Here is a 20,284-nt window from a genome sequence, read left to right on the forward strand (position 1 = left end):
GGGCCATTTCTTTCGTCTGTTTCCTTGCGCTACCTCGCAAACGCGGGAGACAGCGACAAAGCAAAATAATAATAATGATAATAATAATAATATATATATATATATATATATATATATATATATATATATATATATATATATATATATATATATATATAGACGACGTATGTAGTTCTCACTCAGAATCACAATAGTTTACCCTCCATCTCGCCATACGTTCTCCCTGCACAACACATGGAGGTTAGGCTGCCAGGCAGGCTGTTTACTAGCATCTTTTACTACAATAGTTGTAGTGCAGATGAGTTGTATTTCTTGATATGTGTAAAGTTGTTTTGTTTATGATTGAGGTCGACGTAGGTTCCTAGGGCCCAGAAGAACGTCAAGAAATACATTTCGAGAGTTGGAAATTTGAAAGAAGTGGATGGTATTTAGTTTTATGTTTCTGTGGTGCAGTATTTCCTGTAGGTTGTGAAATTAGGGTATAATTACCAGCATGTGCTGGGAGTAATGGTTGAGAAGTGCTAATTTGGGGGATTATAGTGTATTCTGCGGTATCAGATAGTGGGTGAAGGTTATGAACATCAGGAAAGGAAATGTGAGGTTAGTGAATGTTGAAGCTCAGGATACACCTACTGATGAGGAAGACAAGATAATGCAGAGAGAGAGAGAGAGAGAGAGAAAAAAAAAAAATTCATACCAGTGCTGACGGTACCCCAAACTTCAACCTCAGTTTCATCCTAAACCTTAAGTGTCGCAATTAACCTCGTCCTCAACCTCACTAAACCTTCGGTCTCTCCCTGAACCTCGCCCTCAACCTCACCAAGTCGCCACACAGCTAAATGACATCAAGATGATTTACTTAATGATGATTAAAGGAATCTTTTATGTAACCATAGACAAATGAAACTTTTATTTCTATTTTTGTAAATAATAATTCACTTGTATATTTCTCCTGTTTCTTGTCTTGCACTTTATAAATGTTTTGCTATGGATTTTCAACACTGACACTTCAGAGAGACGGGTTGGCATTACCAACTTGTGATCCTAAAGAAAATCAATGTGTTTATCTTTGTCAACAAAACCTTGATTGATTTTAGAAAGCTTTAGTAACATGTGATGCTGCAGACAAGAACCTTGCTGAAATCTGAGAAGAAAACCGAAGTCCTACAAGGATCAGTATCCAATGATGGTCATCAAAATTAGTAAATATATTATTGAATTTTGAAAAGTGTATTTCTAGTCTCTGTAAAAATGTTTACATAAACCTGAAGAGTCCTTTAAATGATTTGATGCTGTTACGGTGACCAATATGGCTTGGGGTACACATTCCCCATTCAAGGCCATCTCTAGTAAAATGAAGCATAAAAGAATGAAGAAATCAGTTTGGGCTCAGCAGGTGTTCATGGAAACGTTGTAGTAGAAGGATAGATGAAAGGAAAAAAAAGAATTCCACAGTTTAGTTGTTTGAGGAAAGGAGTTGGTTTTTGTGTGGACGCTCTTTGTAGACTTGTGCTTTGGGTCCAAGCTCACAAGAATGGTTGCCAAAATGATACCCTGAGAAATAGGAGTATATGATATGGAGGTCTTTTGGCCTGACTCTCATTGATAGAGTGGTGGACAATTAACTACCCATGTTTGTAAACAGTACTCTATACTAGGGCAACTACAGTCCCTATAGATATGAAATTGCTTATAAGAAAGATATTTGCATCTGTTCAACACCCCAACATTTGGGAAGCAGACTGAGTGATGTAGATTATTTGGGGTTCTTGTGTCATACTTGATAGAAATACTGCTGATCTGGTGTCTGAATTTCACTGTGTGTGAAAAGAGGACATTGAGAGTTATACTTAGTGGGGAGCAAGAGAGGTTTGGTTTGAGTGAACTTGAATTGGGAGAGCCTGTAGAAAGTGAACAGCCCTTCCTGAGAATGGTCATGGCAGTGGATGGAACTATGTGAAGTGAAGAGAATTACAGGGTGGGAGAGACGGCAAAGGTCCCAGGTGTATTGTGGAGTGTTTAGGGGAGATGACTGTCTGTGAGGACAACAATAAGCATGTTTAATGGTATAGCTGCCCCTTAGCCTTTGTATGGGTGTGAGCGTTGGGTCTGGAATGCAAAAGAAAGCAAGAGGTTAATGATGTAATAGAAATAATAGAAATATAAGTAATTATGTTAATAATTATAATGATATTGATAGTAGTAATGATAATAGTAGAAACGACTGTAGTGATAATTATAGTGATAATGTTGAAAATAATGATATTAATGATTATAATAGAATAATGATACTAGATCCAATGATTTAAAAATCTTTTACTTGCAGTGTTTTAGGTTACCACCATGACGCGGCATTCTAAAAACTGCACTGCAAGTTCTGTGTACTCTTATCATGAAAAGAAAAAAGATGCAAAAGCATCGGGATATGGATCACTGAAATTGCGTTATGGTAAAGATGGTGTGAAGGATTTTGACTGTTGCAGCCTTTCCCTCCATCCATGTCGTAACCCTGTTGTAACACCAGGTAAGTTATTGTACTTACTTAATACTTTCCTCCTACATAGTGAAAATCTGAAAAGTTTTGTTTCAGTATCATCACCTAGTAGTGAATCTTATACAGCCCAGTAAAACCAGACCTGAAAAGACATGCATTGGCTGTTTCAGAGGTTAGTAAATTTAGATGGATTTCTTTTCAATTATTTTTTTCATGTCAGGAGGTGATGGAATAATTGGTTCTTTTGTATTTTGGGTTCACATTGTTGAAATGCAGTGATTTTATTTTGCAAGGTGAATGAATAAGAATTTAAAGAAATTATGATAGAAGAGGAAAGAGAACAAGACAGTGTTTAAGTGTGAGAAACCATTGTATTCCTGCCTATACAACAGTAACTGGGGGACAGCACCAGTGTAGGAATCAATGATGCCATCAGGTTTGTAAGTTTTCAACAAAGGAAATATTCCTAAATGTAATTAAGTTTCTTTTTTTCTTTTGGAAATTTTTACAGAACTGCAATAGTCTTTTTTTAGAATGCCATATTGATAATCTCAGAGTGAGATGATACTAGATAATGTGATCTATAAGTATATGATTACATAAAGAAGATTTATACAGACTCCAGAAACTCAGGAAGCTATTGACAGAGTTCCGGAGGGTGTGTCAAAGGAGAAAGTTGAGAGAAAATGTGAACAAAAGTACATTAATGATGTACACTGGAGTGTGTGTGTGTCTATGTATGTGTGTGTGTGTGTGTGTGTGTGTGTGTGTATTTGTGTGTGTGTGTGCAGTAGTAGTGTTTGAGTGTAGGTTTGAATTGGGAGTGCATTAAGGAGTGTGTGGAAGAAGTCATTGTCTGGTAGGGCAAAAATAGGTATGTTTGATGTTATAGTAGTCCCAATAGAGGGGGGAGAGAGAGAGAGAGAGAATTTTATGTTATATGTCTGATTTTTCAGATGGACATCTGTTTGACAAAGAAGCCATCCTGGAATACATCATTATGAAGAAAAATGAAATAAGTCGTAAGATTAAAGAGTACGAAAAGCAGTGCAAAAAGGAACAGGTGAGTAACAAAAAGTAACTATTAATGATAATTGTTATATGTATAGAAAATTAATGTTATGGATATTTAGGCACTGATATCAAGCATTTTTCCAGTTGAGTTTTGGTAGAGTATTAAGGATGGTGTTCCTTAAAGTTGTCCTGTGGAGGTCCTTTAGACAGTAATTCCTACTGTTTCAGTAGGACATAGACAGAGATGACCCATATACAATTATAGAAATGGACTTCCCAGATGTCTTCAAATGAATTACTCAGCTTTCAAAATAGATTTTCACATTGGAAGTGAATTACTCTTGTCATGATCATTCTATTGTTTTTATAGTTTTGAAAGAAAAAGTTGAGTTCTTTTTATATGTTAAAGCTTATTATCATGCTCTGATTTGTTTAAGAATTGAGTTTATGTTTTGAATCAGTGGTGAGTAAGCCTATTGACACAATTTTAGGATGGTATATCGTCAGAACTAATTTTATGATTCTTCAGCCATTCTCCCATTTGCACACCAAGCTTGTTTTTGCTTTAGCAGTCATTCCTATTGTTTCAAAATTTATGCCTATAAGAGTTACAAGATTTTTGCATCTGTGATTATCAGCATTGGTGAATGTTTTGTTGATATTGGTGGTAAAACTTTCCTGTTTGTCCAGTGGTTGAGGAAAAAAGTTTGGGACCTTCCAACCCCTAATTTTTCTAGGTAAGGGAGCACTGGCATTCTTCACCCTTCAATGCCCATCCTAACAAGGTAGTGGCAGCTCACTCATTTCAAGTTTATCTTTAGCCAGTCAGAGGCTGTCACAGAGATGACATCATCAGCATGTGTGTACAATCCTGGCCATCTGGAAGCTCAGATTTCTCTTGGATTGCACATTGATGAACCTTCTGTGAGACGCATTTTCATCCCATGAATCAGTATCCATTTTCATATTTTTTAAAGCTATACTTTATATTTTTTTTATTTCATTGTATTTTGTTTATGTAGTGCTTTGGTTATTGTTTTTGGATACTTGTGATATGAGGGGCCCTCAGCAACAGGAATATGTTTCTGTAGATCTGTTGTACATGATAGCAGAATGTTGATGTACAAGTCAGTAAAACTAGTGGGATAATATTTCTGTTCCTTATGAAACTTTTTCCTAAACAGCCTTGGGCTTTGAGAAAAGAGTTAGTCAGTTATACATAAGAAGCTTCTCATTGATTACTTTCTCTTATGGGTAAAGTTAAATCCTAACCCAAGTTTTTTGACAAAGAATGAAACAGTTAGAGATAAGCTTATTTTCATCCACTCTTGGAAGGCCTTCATTAAGAGAGCATTACGCCATATACCTAGTTAGATATTGTATAGACCTTATAGACTTCACAAGAGGTTACTGGAAGGACCATGATTTGTCTGCCCTGAAATTTTGAAACCCTTTTTGGCAAAGAGCGTGGAATAAGATGCTTGTTTTACTGGTTCTCCTAAGGCTATAAGGTAGAGCACATAATGTGAAAAAGAATGCCTCTACTTGAGCCTTCCTCATAAACCTTTCATTGGATGAAATCAAGGGAAGGGGTCCTATAGCACTCGTCTAGTATTTTCATTTCTCAGTAAACACTGAAACCTGAAATTGTATTAGAATGAATTTGTGATGGAATGCTAGTGCATCGGGACTTTTACTGGGTTAAAGAACTGGCAGGGCCGTATTTTTCCCTTGCAGTATTTATAATCCATATTTGAAGATGAACATCTTTTGTGTCCTTGTTTTTAATCATGCTGTATTTTTAATCACTTCCTTTAAGATTAAACAAAGCTTATGATTTTTTGATAATGTTTTCCTCAAAATGTATAAGGTTGTATTTGGAGCTTGTGTTCAACAGAGTGAATTGGAGGAGCTGGGTGAAGCAGAAAATCGATCCCGTCTTGAGAAATTCCTCAAGACAGAAGCAGCTGTTTCCTCAGCTTCACAGGCTGCACAGGGTCAGTATCTTGTGTCATGGTAAATTGCTGAAATTTTCAGTCAGTTTTGGTATCCTCAAGATTAGCCTTTTTCCAAATGCTCCTAGAGCCCTTGTTCTTACATAGTTACCCAAAAACAGGAAGGACAGTTAGGTATAAAAGAAATATATATCCATAGCACATCACAAAAAGAGATAGCATATACAAAACATTAAGTGGAACCCATTCTTAGGTCAGTTGATTAAGATGTGTATCGTAATTTTCATACATAATGAACTTTGTGTATTTTGATTGTTTGCCACAGATGTTATAGCTTAACAGAGATCTCTAAATACAGGAGTTTGATTCTCATGCATAATGAACATTAATGATATATTTCTTATTTTGTTTTTGTATCCATACACATTACAAAAGAGTTGGTAGAATATATAGATATGATTCTTCACTAAAGAACTCAACACAGTTATCCTCTACTTAAGGTGTCCATTATGTGGAATTCTGTTTATCAAAACTCATTTTCTCATACATGCACATTACATGATTGGAGTTGCATTCCTGAAGGAAAAATGGCTTCAAGAAGTAATCAAAATAATTGGGGAAAAAATCAGAATACATACTGTATTTGGTGTAGATTTCTTCATCCTATGCTGAATTGTTAATAATATTAAAAGCAACATACAAAAATTGAAGTAACTAATATGTTTATTGTTACCTTACATTGAATCAGGTCTTTGATCCAGACTTTTAACAGTCTTCCCATGTTTTCTGTTAAAAGTACAGGAATCTAAGCACTTCCCTGTGCATTTCCTACCTCATATCATTTCATTTGATCATAGCAAGTCTTAGTACTTTGGAAATTTGAGTAAGTTTTTCACCTACTTCAGTTAGCCTAATATTTCTAATTTTACTTTCAGTGCATTGGTTTATGGATATTTATTTTTCAGATCTACTGTCACTAGCTAAATGCCAGTTTTCTTAACATTTGTACTGTATTTTTAGCATTATAAAGCTTATGAGAGTTGTCAAAGTAAATATCACAAAGCAATTAGCCAAAGATAGGTAAAGCGATGTATTGCTCAAGTGAACCAGGAAATACAAAAGATTAATATGAATGCAGATTTGTCATTTCTTAAAGCTTTGATTACAAACTATACAATACTAATTCCATTTGGCTTATGATCAGCAAAAGTTAGCTAAGGATATGAGATAGTAGCAATAATGATAATGAAATGCACTGATAGAAAAAATTTTCCCTACTTGATTGCTGTTTCCCATGTTAGTGAGGTAATGCCAGGGACAGACAAAGAAAGACCATGTTCAACCACAACTATTCTTCATCTTTTATGTGCAGTGAACCAAAACCATTGCTCCCTATCCACAGCCAAGCCCCACAGACCTTTCCATGGTTTACCCCAGCCACCTCACATGCCTTGGTTCATGATAGTAAAATTTTTTTTCATTTTTGTTCTATCATGTGCCCATCACCAAAACCCCTCATGTAATTTGATTTGATCTGCTAGCAGAGCAAAAAATTAAGGTCCATCCTACTTTCACATGCACTGCTTCCTTCTGTGCCCCTTGATATGAAATTTATTTCAATTTTTTGGATATTTTGATATTACCATACTTTGATAACTGTATACTTAAAACAGTATATTAGCAATGCTCACAGTCAGTTATTCATACAGGAGTCATCACTGGGCAAAGACCTGTAGGTTATGAGCTGTCTTTATCTCCTAGCAAAAGAAAAAATGGTTTATCACTTTGAATGAATGTATCTCATCTATGCATTAAGTTGTTTAATTTTTGTCATTCTGAACTTCATAATCCATCCATTGTACATAGTAAAGCAGATAATGGTGATTGTTTCAATACTCACACACAGTTCTCCTTTGTAATGATTACATTCTTGTTCTGCAGGCCCCAGTACCAGTTCCAAAGGCAATGTATCATCAGTATCCAACATGGTTCAGGGGCTGGACAAGAAGTTACCGAGTTTTTGGATACCATCACTTACTCCTGAAAATAAGGAGTCCAAGCTGCAGAAACCAGTAGGGATTTCATAGGACAGTATATATATATATATATATCTTTTCTTGCAGAGAAAGATAGATATATGTATATATTCTTTTTCTCATGCTTGTTTGCTAGTTCCTGTGTGTGTAAGCCTTTCTGTGTTTTTCAACATATTCTTTAGGAAAGTGACATACAGAATACTTCTACAAGTTTATTTGTACTACTTGATGATTATATAACACTTAGATATGTAGAGATTTGTAGTCTGCAAAAATTTTTCTTTTTAATATGGAATGAGAAAGGAAGTGTATTATTTCGTTTTCATGGTGGTTGAAATTGGGAATTATAGAATTATTTCGTTATCTCTTCCACAGGACAAGACTATATTTTGCCCTATCAGTGGCAAGCCTTTGAAAGCAAAGGATCTGATTGACGTCAAGTTCACATTAGCTGTGGATCCTGATGATAAAGGCTCTTTAGAAGGGAGAAGGGAACGATACAAATGTCCAGTCACGGATGACATCTTAAGAAACAATGTGCCATGTGCAGTATTGAAACCAACGTAAGACATTTTTAGTGCATGGAGTGCATCTGGAAAGGGAGCTGTGGTTTTGGTGCATTATTACATGACAGCTAGAGACTGAGTGTGAACGAATGGGGCCTTTGTTGTCTTTTCCTAGCGCTACCTCGCACACATGAGGGGGGAGGGGGTTGTTATTCCATGTGTGGCGAGGTGGCGATGGGAATAAATAAAGGCAGACAGTATGAATTATGTACATGTGTATATATGTATATGTCTGTGTGTGTATGTATATGTGTACATTGAGATGTATAGGTATGTATATTTGCGTGTGTGGACGTGTATGTATATACATTTGTATGTGGGTGGGTTGGGCCATTCTTTCGTCTGTTTCCTTGCACTACCTCGCTAACGCGGGAGGCAGCGACAAAGCAAAATGAAATAAAAAATATACTTCCACTCTCCATGTTTCTCATTTGCTGACATACATCTCTTAACCAAGTTTTTTTTTCTCTCTATCTGCCACTGATATTACAGTTCCATGTACCCATTTCACACCCTCATGTGCATAGCACATATTTCATGTATCTTTTCACCATTCTTGTTTTGACTTAGATCTCCGTCTCGGTCATTCTTCTGCTCTACATTCAACCCATTCTTTCTTGTTACTTATTACAGTGTGCTTTCTTAGAAATTCACCAAAAATCATATTTACCTTTTGTACCTCAGTTGATTTTGGCATCCACATGCTTCTCATATTTCAGTACAGTACTAATATGCAGTGTTGAGGAATTATGTTGATTGTGTTTTTTCTTACAGTGGTGATGTGGTAACAGTGTCATGTGTGGAAACTTTGATAAAGAAAGACATGTTGCATCCTCTTACTGGAGTAAAACTCTCTGAGAAGGACATTATCATACTGAATAGGGTAAGTTATTTAGTATCTGTAATTGGTCAGTAGTGAGAACTAATAAATTTGAAAACTTAGATTTCAGTCAAAGATAATTAGAATTATTGCAGGGTGTAGAAATATATGAAATGAATTAATGAGAGTTTGATCATGGTATTAATATCAGATATTTAATTGGACAATGAGGGAATCATAATTATTGACGGAGGGTTAAAATGAAAAAATGCATTAAGTGAAGATGTTTAAAAATTGTACCTGAAGATTGCTGTTAGTAATTGAAGGTTATGCTTGTCACATCTTCAGTTGTACCTTATATATTTCGAACTTTAACATAGTCAGCTTTCTGAGTGCTGTAGGAGCCTCTTAAAGACTGAAGGATTCTAGGGGCAGGAAAGTAAGATAAGATATACTCTGAACCTAATATTTCAATATTTGTTTCTATCTATCCATCTAAAGTTTCTCTTTCTACAGGGAGGTACTGGATTTTCATCAGCCAATGAACAACTGCTGAGCAAGAAGGCCCGCCCTGTGTTGCAAGCCTAATGTGGGATGTTGGTGCATTGTTTCACAATGGAAATGAGTATATGAACATATACATGATGCTTTTATGTATGCAGTATGTATGTACTTATTGTTTCAGTCATTGACCAAAGTCCTTAGTGAAGCCATGCCTTGATTGAAAAATAAATAAGTGTAAAACAAATAGTTAGAAATAAAAAATTAGTCTTAAGAATTTTTAAGAAAGCATAAAACTATCCATTGAAAAAGATGCAGGCTGGCCACATTTGTAAAAAAGGTACATGGAAGAACACACCACGGCAGTGCAGCCTTGACTTGGCAAGAGCTTAAAAGTAATTTTGTAGAACTGTGGCTTGCCAAGTACTATTGAAGCAAATACAATAGGCATACTAGCATCCAGGTGTTGAGTGCTGTGACCAAAAGAAAAACCAAAAATGCAATTAGAAAATGTGTCACATTGTGAGATCATATTGGGTGAGTTTATAGATTAGATTGCTCTATATGTGACTTTGCCAAGTACAGTATGTAGAGTTATAGCTGTCATTTGTACAATTTGAATAACTTCATTAGGAAAGTATCTTTGGTATCTGAACAAGTCACACTTTTTTAGAGGCAAATTTAGCTGTTTATATCATGATTGAAAAGTTCTGCAAGTACCAAACTTGACAGTGCTTGGATAGAATGATGAGCCATAGCAAACTTATTAAATAAAATATATATGTTGCTGGTTTATCATTTTCTCACAGAATTACTATTAGATTTTGGAATTCCTGATATTCATGATTTTCTAATACCCTGTGACCCAAATATTGTGTAATGTAGGTAACTGTAATTTAGAATTCGTTCACAGTTTATTTTCAACTTGTATAGTGAAAAGCCTAACCTAAGATGCACGTGTACTATGACTTGAGGTTTCAACTTGAGACGTTTCACTCTTGGAGGACTAAAGAGTTAGGATATGTTATCAACTTTCCATACTTTTGAAAAGAAATATATTTTCATTACCTACCAGTGACTTGTTAAGGGTGATGCACAAAAGGCTCCGGAGTAGCACTGTAGCCCACCAGTTATAGAGAATTTAGCTATGGCAGGGAATGGACATGAGAGACATACATCATATTCTTAACACAGTCTTTTAATTGTAAAATTTCTTTTTTGTATTATGCATATATTAATGTCACAGCAAACTATTAATCGATTTGGTATTGCAGGTAATACAAAGGGAATAGATTATAGAGTGGGTGAAACATAATACTTTGAGGTGGTTTGACTAGGTTGAAAGAATGCAAGATTGGGTGTTTAGAAGAAGAGTGAATATTAGTATGATTAAATGGGTTGGTTTGAGAGGAAGACAACCTGTAACTTGGCAAAATAGAGTGGAAGAGTAGTAGATGGAGTGATATGGCGGAAGAATGTGTGTAATGGTGTATGGGGGGAGGGATGTAAGGACAAGGATAGGTGGAGACTTTTGTGGCCACCCACTGGGTGGAAGTTCCTTTTATACCAAACTGTGTTCTAATATTCCATTTGAAAACAACCTAGGCAGTCTAGATGGCATAGATTGTGTAATTCTGATAAATTTCTAAGTTCTGTGACATCCTCATCAAGTTGCTAAAATTTACTGAAGTCAACCCAGAAAAGGGAAACCATCATAAATTGAAAGAAAACGATCTATTTCTTTTGTAAGGGTAACTGAAATATTGATGAGTTTCATTTTAGTCTAACCCAGTTTAAGATGGTGAACAGACTATCAAGATAACCCACGGACGTAGGTATGTTCACAGGGGGTTACATAGGTATGTATCTACGACCGTTATGTTACATAACGTACGGGCGTATGTATGTTACACGGGTGTACGTACATTTTTTTTAACTTCATTATCCATGTCTTAGTAGGAGACTTTGAGTTAACTTGTGTGGAAATCAAGATCGTTATGTTTGGTGGAATATTATAAGATGGAATATTCTGTATGAGGAAGAGCCTAATAGTTGTGTTCCAATGTACAAATTTTTAAGTTTCTATGTAACATAATTAACATGCCTGTTTCATTCTACTGATAAAAGAGTATCCCTTAAGGTACTTGATCTTCCAAAGATTATTTAGATTATATCTTTGATATAAGATTATCAAATGTATGATAAGTATCATTCGCTGCAAAACGAAATGACTTATTGAGCACGAGTAGATCATTAAACAATGCCACTAAAACAAATCGATTAACTTTTTAAGAAAATAAGATAATTTTTGTGAAGCTGTTTGTGAGTAAAAGAAATTGCCAAAATAATATCACAAGACACAATACATGTATTTCATAAAGTATAAAATGTTATTGATATTCAAATTTCCTTCTCTTGTCATCCAAATTTCTCATTAGAATTATGACAGATTTGATCCTCTTGATTGATCAGAAGAACAGGTACAATAGGATGAAATTCCTGCAACTTTTTGTATCATAGAAAGTTTATGACCAACACGTGTTCAAAAATTTGTAAGTTGAGAGTTACAGATGGAACCCCTCAAGTTTAAAAATCTTGCCATACTGTATTAAAGGTTATTAGTTTATCATGGTTGAATAAACTGTCACACTTGTTATAATCACAACAATATCATATTTTTGTATTGTATTGTGTATCAAAAGGCAACCAATAAAAGCCATGTTTGGAAATATCTTTCATTGACCCTGTTCTATATTGGAATTTGTGATTTTGTAGCGAATTTATGAAAATGTTCGAAAGTGTTATTGACTTCAAATTTCATGACTAATAATGTATGAATTAACCCAAGAAATTTAAGACAAACATTCCACTATGCTTCTGGTATAACATCCCGCTCATAATGAAAGAGAAAATACTGTAATATGGCAAAGAAAATGTAATGAAGAATATTCATAGCATTTTCATATATTTCTGCCATACTGCATTATAGATTTCCATACTTAACTAGCGTGCAATTTGCATTGCAAGCTATTTTCTAAAGTTTGAATTAACCACAAAATTTTGAAGGTGAATTAGATAAACACGAAAATGCATGAATGATAATTTCCATATAAGATTCATAAAAAATGGAGTCTGCCGTTATTGAGAGATAATTTACATAAGAATCCTAATTTGAAGAATTTGGTTTTCGTCCAAAGAGAACACACTAGCATTTCCGTACACAGAAGATGTATGTGAACATCGCACTTTGTCAGGCGGTGCAGTAATGATTTATATGTTTGGGTGGCTGGGGCGGCATGTGCATCTGAATGCCCAACCAATGCCATTTCATTAACACACACACACACACACACACACACACACACACACACGCAACCAGGATTCGAACCTGTTTGCGGTTATGCCAAAGATCTACCTAAAGTATATAAGCTATGAATCCAACTTACCCCATAGGGACTGTTAATGGTTGAAAAATCTCAAAAGTATAAACGTGTCTCGTAACAGGTAACAAACATGGTGCCAACAAAGATGGCACCATGGGAAAAATAAAAGTTTGAGGTGACTTAATCTCAACTTTGAAAGTTCTAAACCAATTGACTACATCGATATTGGTCATTTCGGTGAAAGATGCAGGGATGCAGAAGCTGCAGACCTTAAGAAAGTAAGCTTAAGGCATTTTAAAAAATATGTAAGAGGTACTTTTATAGAATAAGACATTGGCGCCTGCCTTAAATGGCATGCCTTCTTCAAAGTTACTTGAATAGAAGATGATTAAACGCAATTAAACCAAATATTTTTCGCAGTATCTATTAGAATTGTGAATTATGATTCTAAGGATTGAATTTTCTTCTTAATACTTTCGGGTCTCTTACTTTGCCTATTATTTTCTTTTTATTAAAATATCATGATATTAGAAATACTATATACTAACCAGAGACGTATAATTTATCTAACTCTGAAAAAATAGATATTTACCAATTTGATATGAAAGGAAAGTTATAAGAAATTATCGCAAAATGTATTGTTTGTTTTGGACTTGGGTTGTTGATGTGTCAAACAGCTGACGCCGGCGGCCAGGTGTCTCCACTCATCCACCACCGAACACATCGCATGTAGGTGTCAAGTTTTTGTACCTTAACATGTTTGATAGGAATTATGGTTGACTGACCTTTCGGTCTTGATAGACACTGAGACAGTTTAGGAAGATTAACGCCATTAGATCCAACGGTAAGAGCAAAGCGTAGGATTAAAGTTCTTGAGCTCCACTTAGTTATAACTAGATGTTAAGTGGGTTTGTTCTGCAAGGATCGTGTACTGTTGAGGAAATACAGTAACAGTCTTAGAGCAAGATTTGGAGCATTCTATATATTTCTAACGATATTAAAGGCAATAGCTATTATGGTTATATACACGAGGGAAAATGTAGGGTTGAATAATGCAAGTGCAGGCAAAAGACTCAAGAGGGAGCAACGTGGTACCAACGCCACTGAGGACAGTCACAACACAAGATACAAAGGGTAATGATGTGTAAGGAGAGCAATCCAGGCAAGGAATCACTCTAACCTGAACTTCAACCACACTCCATTTAACCCTCAACCACACCCTCAACCTCACCTTCGATTTCACCCTCAACCACAGCCTCACTAAGTCGCCTCACGGGCCAGTGTGTCAAGAGAGCAATACAAACCAATATTCACTTTAACCTTACCTTTATTTCTCAATCTCACTTCACAGCTAAACTGTCAAGGGAACAGTCCAGGCCAGGACTAACCCTAATGGCTCCCACACCATCCTTAACCTCACCTCAAGGCCAAGCAGAACAATTGGCACCAGCCATGACGATGGTAGATGCTTATGCAGGCATGACCCTACCTCTGCGGTGTTTTCAAATGTATGAATTAAGGGAGGGGAGGTTAAGGGTGAGGATGAGGTTAGGTTAGGTGAAGGGGAACAGTGAGTCTTTTAGCTTCGCATTGCTATTAGCTTTGGATATTTCTTGAATTTGTTCTGCACTACCAGTGTGATGTGTAGAGACACAATGACAGTTGCTTGGCTTGAACTTGATTATTCATTTTTGATAGTAATGATAAATAAAGTGAAGTGTTTCAGATACCCAGGAGTGGATATGGCAGTGAAGGGTATCATGGAAGTAGGGTTAACGAGTGGGCAAACGTTCTGGGAGCAATGAGGGATATGTGGAAAGAGAGCTCACTTTCTGGGAGGAAAAAATGGGTGTTATCTCAGTGGGGTTTTATTGATGCCAGGCATGGGATATACATGAGAATGTTCAGAAGGAGGTTAATCTTTTGGAAATTAAAGTGGTGTAAGGAGGATTGCTGGTGTGAACAGTGGTAGGGTAAGAGGAAGATGTGTAATAGGAAGAGTGTGGTTGAACTTCTAGAGAATCTCAAATTTCACTGGATACAGCTCTCGAGAGAATAAGTTTTTCATTCTTCGTAACTCATATTTTTTTAATGTAAATGAATCCTCAGTATTGATGATGTACGTCACTTTTATTTTAGACCCTAAGTATTGGTCATGAAAATGTTGTTTCAAAATATTTAGGAAATACAAAGATTAAAATGATGATTACATTATGGATTTCATCATTTGATATGCAGCACTCATACATTACAGGAATGTCTGTGGGACCTGATGCATTGATCAATTCCCCACCACTCCTTGCCACTCGGAGTCGATTAATAAGTATGTCCAGCATAAAGGTATGTTGTTCAGTTTATACTTTTTAGTTTTGAAGACTTGTACGATAGAACGTCATCTTCGCACTTATAAGTTTATGACATTATATGTGATTTATCATCATTATTACTTTTTCATACGTATTCACCATTTCTTGCGATAGTGAGGTAGCGAAAGGAACGGATGACTGAGCCTTTGAGTGAAAAGTCCTCTCTGGGCTGCCTTCTCTGCTCCTTCTTTTAGAAAAATGAAATGAGGGGAGGATATCCAGCCCCTGGCTCCCACCCCTTTTAATTGCCTTCTATGACGCGCAGGGAATATGTGGGCAGTATTCTTTCTCCCCTAGCCCCAGGGATAATTATTGATATTATTGTTGTTATTATTGTTATTTCTATTATTATTATTATTATTATTATTATTATTATTATTATGATATCGGTCACCTATAATTTGTTAAAGAAATTGTAATGGCATCATCATAAAAGAAAGCTACAATTATGCAACTGTAATGATAAGTATAGTAAAAGAAACAACTAGTCTTGTACTCTCATGTATTTTTTTTTTAAAATGAGTTTTTTCATGTATTCATATAGATAGGGTTCTCTTTGCATAAAGATTAGTATTATGTAAATAATGCAGATAAGATGTAATAAAAGTGCATATGTAAAAAATCTGTAAAGCTTCGGGTGGGGTGTGTGAAATAACACCTGTGAAAAAGGTGTGTTGTATCTTTAAGCATATGTAAAACGAAATCACAGTGAGAAAAAGAATTACTTTTGGAAACGATAATCATCATACACTTACACAGATAGGGAGGATCCATGCCTCTGTTTAGGGCACACAATACACTTTCCTGCTTCATTATAGAGGAGTGCTAAGCTTTCTGTATTTCCTTCAACATTAGGTGATATGGAGATATTCTGACGGGAAAGTACTTTTTATTTTGAATGTGGCAATTAATAATTCCGTCATGGAATTCAAAAATGTTTCTTCTTCATTATGAAATGATAGGATTAAAAGAACAGAAAATACACAAATGTTTATTATTAACATTATGTTAGCTTTCCCAGGGGAAAGTGAGTAGGAAGAAAGATTGTGAATGATAATTTTGACAGCTCCCTATAAGGGGAAAAAAACATGAAAATGACATTTCTTTCTCTGTCGAGCTTGTTACCTAATTGTACTTTTACTTCATATGAATATGTTTGGAAATATTACACACTTTGCTGTAACATTCAGTGTGGGAAGGAAATGAAGAATTTTTTCTCTTTCTTCATACAGAACGCTACTCTCCATCATCACCTTGCAATTGTATCATACTCTCATAGGCAGCAATGTTTTTATTATGATGTTTTGAATATTGGTATTTGTAGGTTATCATGATTGTGTTAATTGTATCATTTGCACATACTTTTACAGACCAACCTTTTAGAAGAAGGTGCAGATGAATTGCTTGTTCCTCAGTATGGTGGAGCAGTACCAAAGGATTCATTAGCAGGAAATAAGATGAAGAATGTAGGATTGCAACATCCTCGAGCACTCTGCTTCCTCGTGCTGTGGTACATCTTTAGTGGCATTACCCTCTTCCTCAACAAATATATTCTCACATATCAAAAAGCTGACCCTCATGTGCTCTGTACGTAGTTTTTTGTCCATTTGCTTTAACAGTTTTTGGATATGTAGGGTTTGTGGTTTTTAACTTTTTTTTATGAAAATAACACTGTTGACCATTTGATCACCAATTGAACATAAATGCTGAACAGCTGAGAAAGAATATACCAATACCTTGCATGTAACAAATACAGAAAGATACTGCTTTACTTATTGTTACACCAGATAAGGCAAAATCTGCTTCTGGGTCCCTAATCTTCAATTTAAAGAGATGTTCAATGCCAAAGTTACCATGGAAGATTTTTTTTTGTGCCAACCTGTCCTGGAGAAAGGAAAAGCACAAAAGATAATGAAAAGTCAAACACTGTAAACCGAAATAAAAATGCCCTATGTAAAATTCAGTGACACAAAGGGCCTGTCCATTGGCCTACAAAATAATATCAGTATCTACCAGTATTAACTTTGCAACGATGTTCTTCTGTAGAATAATAACATGATAATCCAAGAATGGTAAAAACTGTTTGAAAAGTAATTAATTTGACACAGAATGTTGCAGTCTGAAGTCGGAGTAAAGATAGCAATTAGTATCTCTACATCTGTCTCGTCAAAACCTCATGAAAAACACATTGTACAAGTCATTTATGGGAAGGTTGAGGGAACGGTAAATAGAAGCATCTCAGTGACCTGTTATATGATTTCATTTCGCAGGTGCTATTTTGTTACTGTCATTCCTTTACATTTTTCATTCATAATTTGCATTCTTTTTGATTTGTTAAGCAGGTTTTATCATAATTAAAACAGTTACACATTAGGAAAAAGAATGAAAAAGAGATTACAAGACGTTGGTTGACTGGGGAATACAACAGGCGAGCAACATGTCTCACTATCAAGGCTAAAGAGCTGCTGATGTTAATACGATTAGTTCACGTGTGTTGTTGGGCTAGTGTTGCCAAACGAGTGTGTATGAGGTGTTATACACATAATGTTAAAAAAGTGAGTATTACAGAAAATAGAAAGGGTACTAAAACTTTTAATGCTCAGTGAATGGCATGTAAACAGACATGTGACAATAATCATCTGTTTTATTATCATCAATTTTATTGCAATTGTGTGTTGTCATTTTTGTTAGCCATTTATATAAATATGAACTTTGGCTGGAAACCTTCCCAAAATTGTGTCAACACTTTCCAAAGTTTAGAACTAAGGAGGGAAATGAACATGGATTTTGTCTCAAAGCTCAGGAAGATGAGACTGGATGATTTAAGGGTCCAAGTCTGAATGGGGAAGACGTGAAGGCAGTGAGTGTTTTAGATACCTGAGAGTGGATGTGACAGCACATGGAACCATTGGGTCTGAAGTGAGTCAAATGGTGGGAGAGAGAGAGAGAGAGAGAGAGAGAGAGAGAGAGAGAGAGAGAGGGGGGGGGGGAGCCTAAGGTTGTAGGTGCATTGAGGAGTGTGCAGAAGGAGAGGTCTGTAACTTTTAGAGCAAAATTGATAGAAAATTTAGTATTTTGGACTTGAATGGACATGGGTCTAGGACCCTTAATGCAAAAGAATTGAGGAGGGTGGAAAAGTTAAAAGTGAAATGCCTTAGGACAGTATGTGGTGTGAGGCAGGTTGATCATGTAAGGAATAACTGTAAGAGAAATGTGTGGTAATACTAAGTATGGTTGAGAAAGATGACCACGGTTTGCTTAAATGATGTGGATATGTGGAAAGGATGAATGAAGAAACCATGAAGATTTACATGTTGGAGTATGGAAAGGGGAATGGGAAACTAAGGAGATGGAAGGATAGGGTGAAGTGCTTTGGGGTATCAGGGTCTGAACATGGAAGAGGATGAGAGGCATGCATGATATGAAATGAATTGGATTAGCATAGTGTACAGTGATTGATATGTTTGTGTGCTGAACAAGTAATATTGAAGGACTGGAACATATGGATTATCATGAAAGAACTGTTCATTCTAGAGAGAAAAAGAGAAAGATATTTGATAATTTATGCTCAATGTCATATCAAAAGAATCAAAGAAGACATCTAGGATTGAAAGCTTCACAAGCTGGGAGAAACAAATTAATTGAGTCTGCAAGAATTTGGTGGAATACCTCATGAAGGCACCAAACAAAAATATTCCAGAGCCCAGCAATAGAAATGAAGACAACTCTCAATGTTTTGCATTGCAAGATTAGAAGTATGCAAGGAGTTAGGACTGAAAATTTCAAAAGAAGCTTGGATAGAATAATAAAAATAGCATTCAAAGATGAACCCATGGTAAATAGCTTTGTGAAGTTTGTGGTGGCAGGTAACAACAGCATTTTGAAATGGATAAGATGTGCACAGAGAGCTTGTGCTAGCCCAGCCGTTGTCAAAATCTCACTGTGTAGTTACTCATGGGTAGTTTGGTACTTAGTGTCTCAAAGATAGCCCTGCAAACTTTCATGTATGTACGAAGCAGGTACTCTCTCTCCATGCATTAAGATCAAGAAAGTGTACATTTTTGGTGCAAATAAGGTTTTTAAAGAGTTATATGTGAATAGAGGTTGAGTTATGGATGGACTTCTTGCATATAATGCCCCATTATGCAACTGAGTGTAGAATTTTCTTAGAGCAATTCAAGTTTTTGAAAATATTATTAAGAGCTTTAGAAAAGCAAGAGATGGTGTGTTAAATTGCAGTCACTGATAGACATGAAGAAATGTAGATTTGTCTAACATAGATCTTAGTATACTTCATAATTAGTATGCCTCTCTCTCATATGGGTATCTGTTATGTGGAAATAAAACTTTCAGGTGGTATGCAGATGCTGATAACAATGTTGTGTGGACTGATTCAGATGAGATATCCTCTTGGCACTTACAAACAGAAATTAGGACAGAGAAGACCAGACAACTTTATGAAGAGCATGTTCATTGTTGGGCTGCTGCAGTTAGTATCAGGTGGTTATGTTTCTTTAAGATAAGCTGTAGAGATTACTGAAATTGAACTATAAGAAATAAGAATGTTTGTAATTTCATTACCTAATCAGATTTCTTTTATATGAAAAAAATGAATGACTGTTCATCATGCATTATTGACTATCACCAGTTGTGCTTGAGAGTTAAAACATTACACTAACCCATTTGTGAATAATGAATTTGCTAGAACATATGTTGAGCCAAGCAAACTTTTATAGTAAACATTTTGTATAAGAATATAATGTGATATTTTAGCCTAAGCCTTTGTCAGTAGAAATTATTAATGTGATTGCAAGGAATTTTGTGTATACATTGCAAAAAAAATCTTTTACCTCAGAATGTTTATATGATGAATTAACATGATACTTGTATGTTATAAACACATGTAGGATTCAGAAGGAGAATAATTTTTAGAGGAGTTAGTAAGTTATTGAAGGCTGGGGATATTTTCAATGTGATTGTTAAACTTGTGTTACTACTTTTTTACTTAAAGAAATGTACCTCAGATATTCTTTTGTACTGAGAATTACCCCCAAATATACAACTAGAATTTTGATGAAGTGCCTCTTCTGTTAAGGGGATGTTAATATGAGGAATGAACCTTGTGTAATCCCTTCTGTATATATCCATT

The 20,284-nt window shown here is 35.5% G+C and overlaps 2 protein-coding genes across 3 annotated transcripts in view; both read left to right on the forward strand.

The window, feature by feature from the left end:
- Positions 1-290: 290 nt before the first annotated feature.
- Positions 291-10,172, forward strand: LOC139746096 (nitric oxide synthase-interacting protein homolog). Its single transcript, XM_071656935.1, has 8 exons — positions 291-424; positions 2,327-2,524; positions 3,451-3,557; positions 5,406-5,505; positions 7,405-7,535; positions 7,875-8,062; positions 8,840-8,948; positions 9,402-10,172. The coding sequence occupies exons 2-8, from the start codon at positions 2,344-2,346 to the stop codon at positions 9,471-9,473; spliced, it is 888 nt and encodes a 295-aa protein (XP_071513036.1). The 5' UTR covers positions 291-424; positions 2,327-2,343; the 3' UTR covers positions 9,474-10,172.
- A 3,262-nt stretch (positions 10,173-13,434) lies between these two features.
- The window catches only part of LOC139746184 (solute carrier family 35 member E2A-like), a 36,327-nt gene continuing 29,477 nt past the window's right edge, over positions 13,435-20,284 (forward strand). For both annotated transcript variants that reach the window (XR_011712096.1, XM_071657103.1), the window contains exons 1-4: positions 13,435-13,498; positions 15,024-15,109; positions 16,506-16,722; positions 19,489-19,624. Coding sequence is in view for 1 of the 2 variants with exons in the window: in XM_071657103.1 (XP_071513204.1) it covers positions 15,026-15,109; positions 16,506-16,722; positions 19,489-19,624 (437 nt within the window). In the remaining variant the exon portion in view is untranslated. The remainder of the gene's footprint in view (positions 13,499-15,023; positions 15,110-16,505; positions 16,723-19,488; positions 19,625-20,284) is intronic.

The sequence above is a fragment of the Panulirus ornatus genome, chromosome 64 (assembly GCF_036320965.1).
Source record: "Panulirus ornatus isolate Po-2019 chromosome 64, ASM3632096v1, whole genome shotgun sequence".
NCBI classification, from domain to species: domain Eukaryota; kingdom Metazoa; phylum Arthropoda; class Malacostraca; order Decapoda; family Palinuridae; genus Panulirus; species Panulirus ornatus.

Excerpts from the sequence above, each read along its gene's own strand:
- LOC139746096 (XM_071656935.1), top strand. The coding sequence starts at position 2,344 with ATGACGCGGCATTCTAAAAACTGCACTGCAAGTTCTGTGTACTCTTAT. Across the intron at positions 7,536-7,874 it reads AGTCCAAGCTGCAGAAACCA|GACAAGACTATATTTTGCCC; the intron begins GTAGGGATTTCA and ends TCTCTTCCACAG. Across the intron at positions 8,949-9,401 it reads ACATTATCATACTGAATAGG|GGAGGTACTGGATTTTCATC; the intron begins GTAAGTTATTTA and ends CTCTTTCTACAG.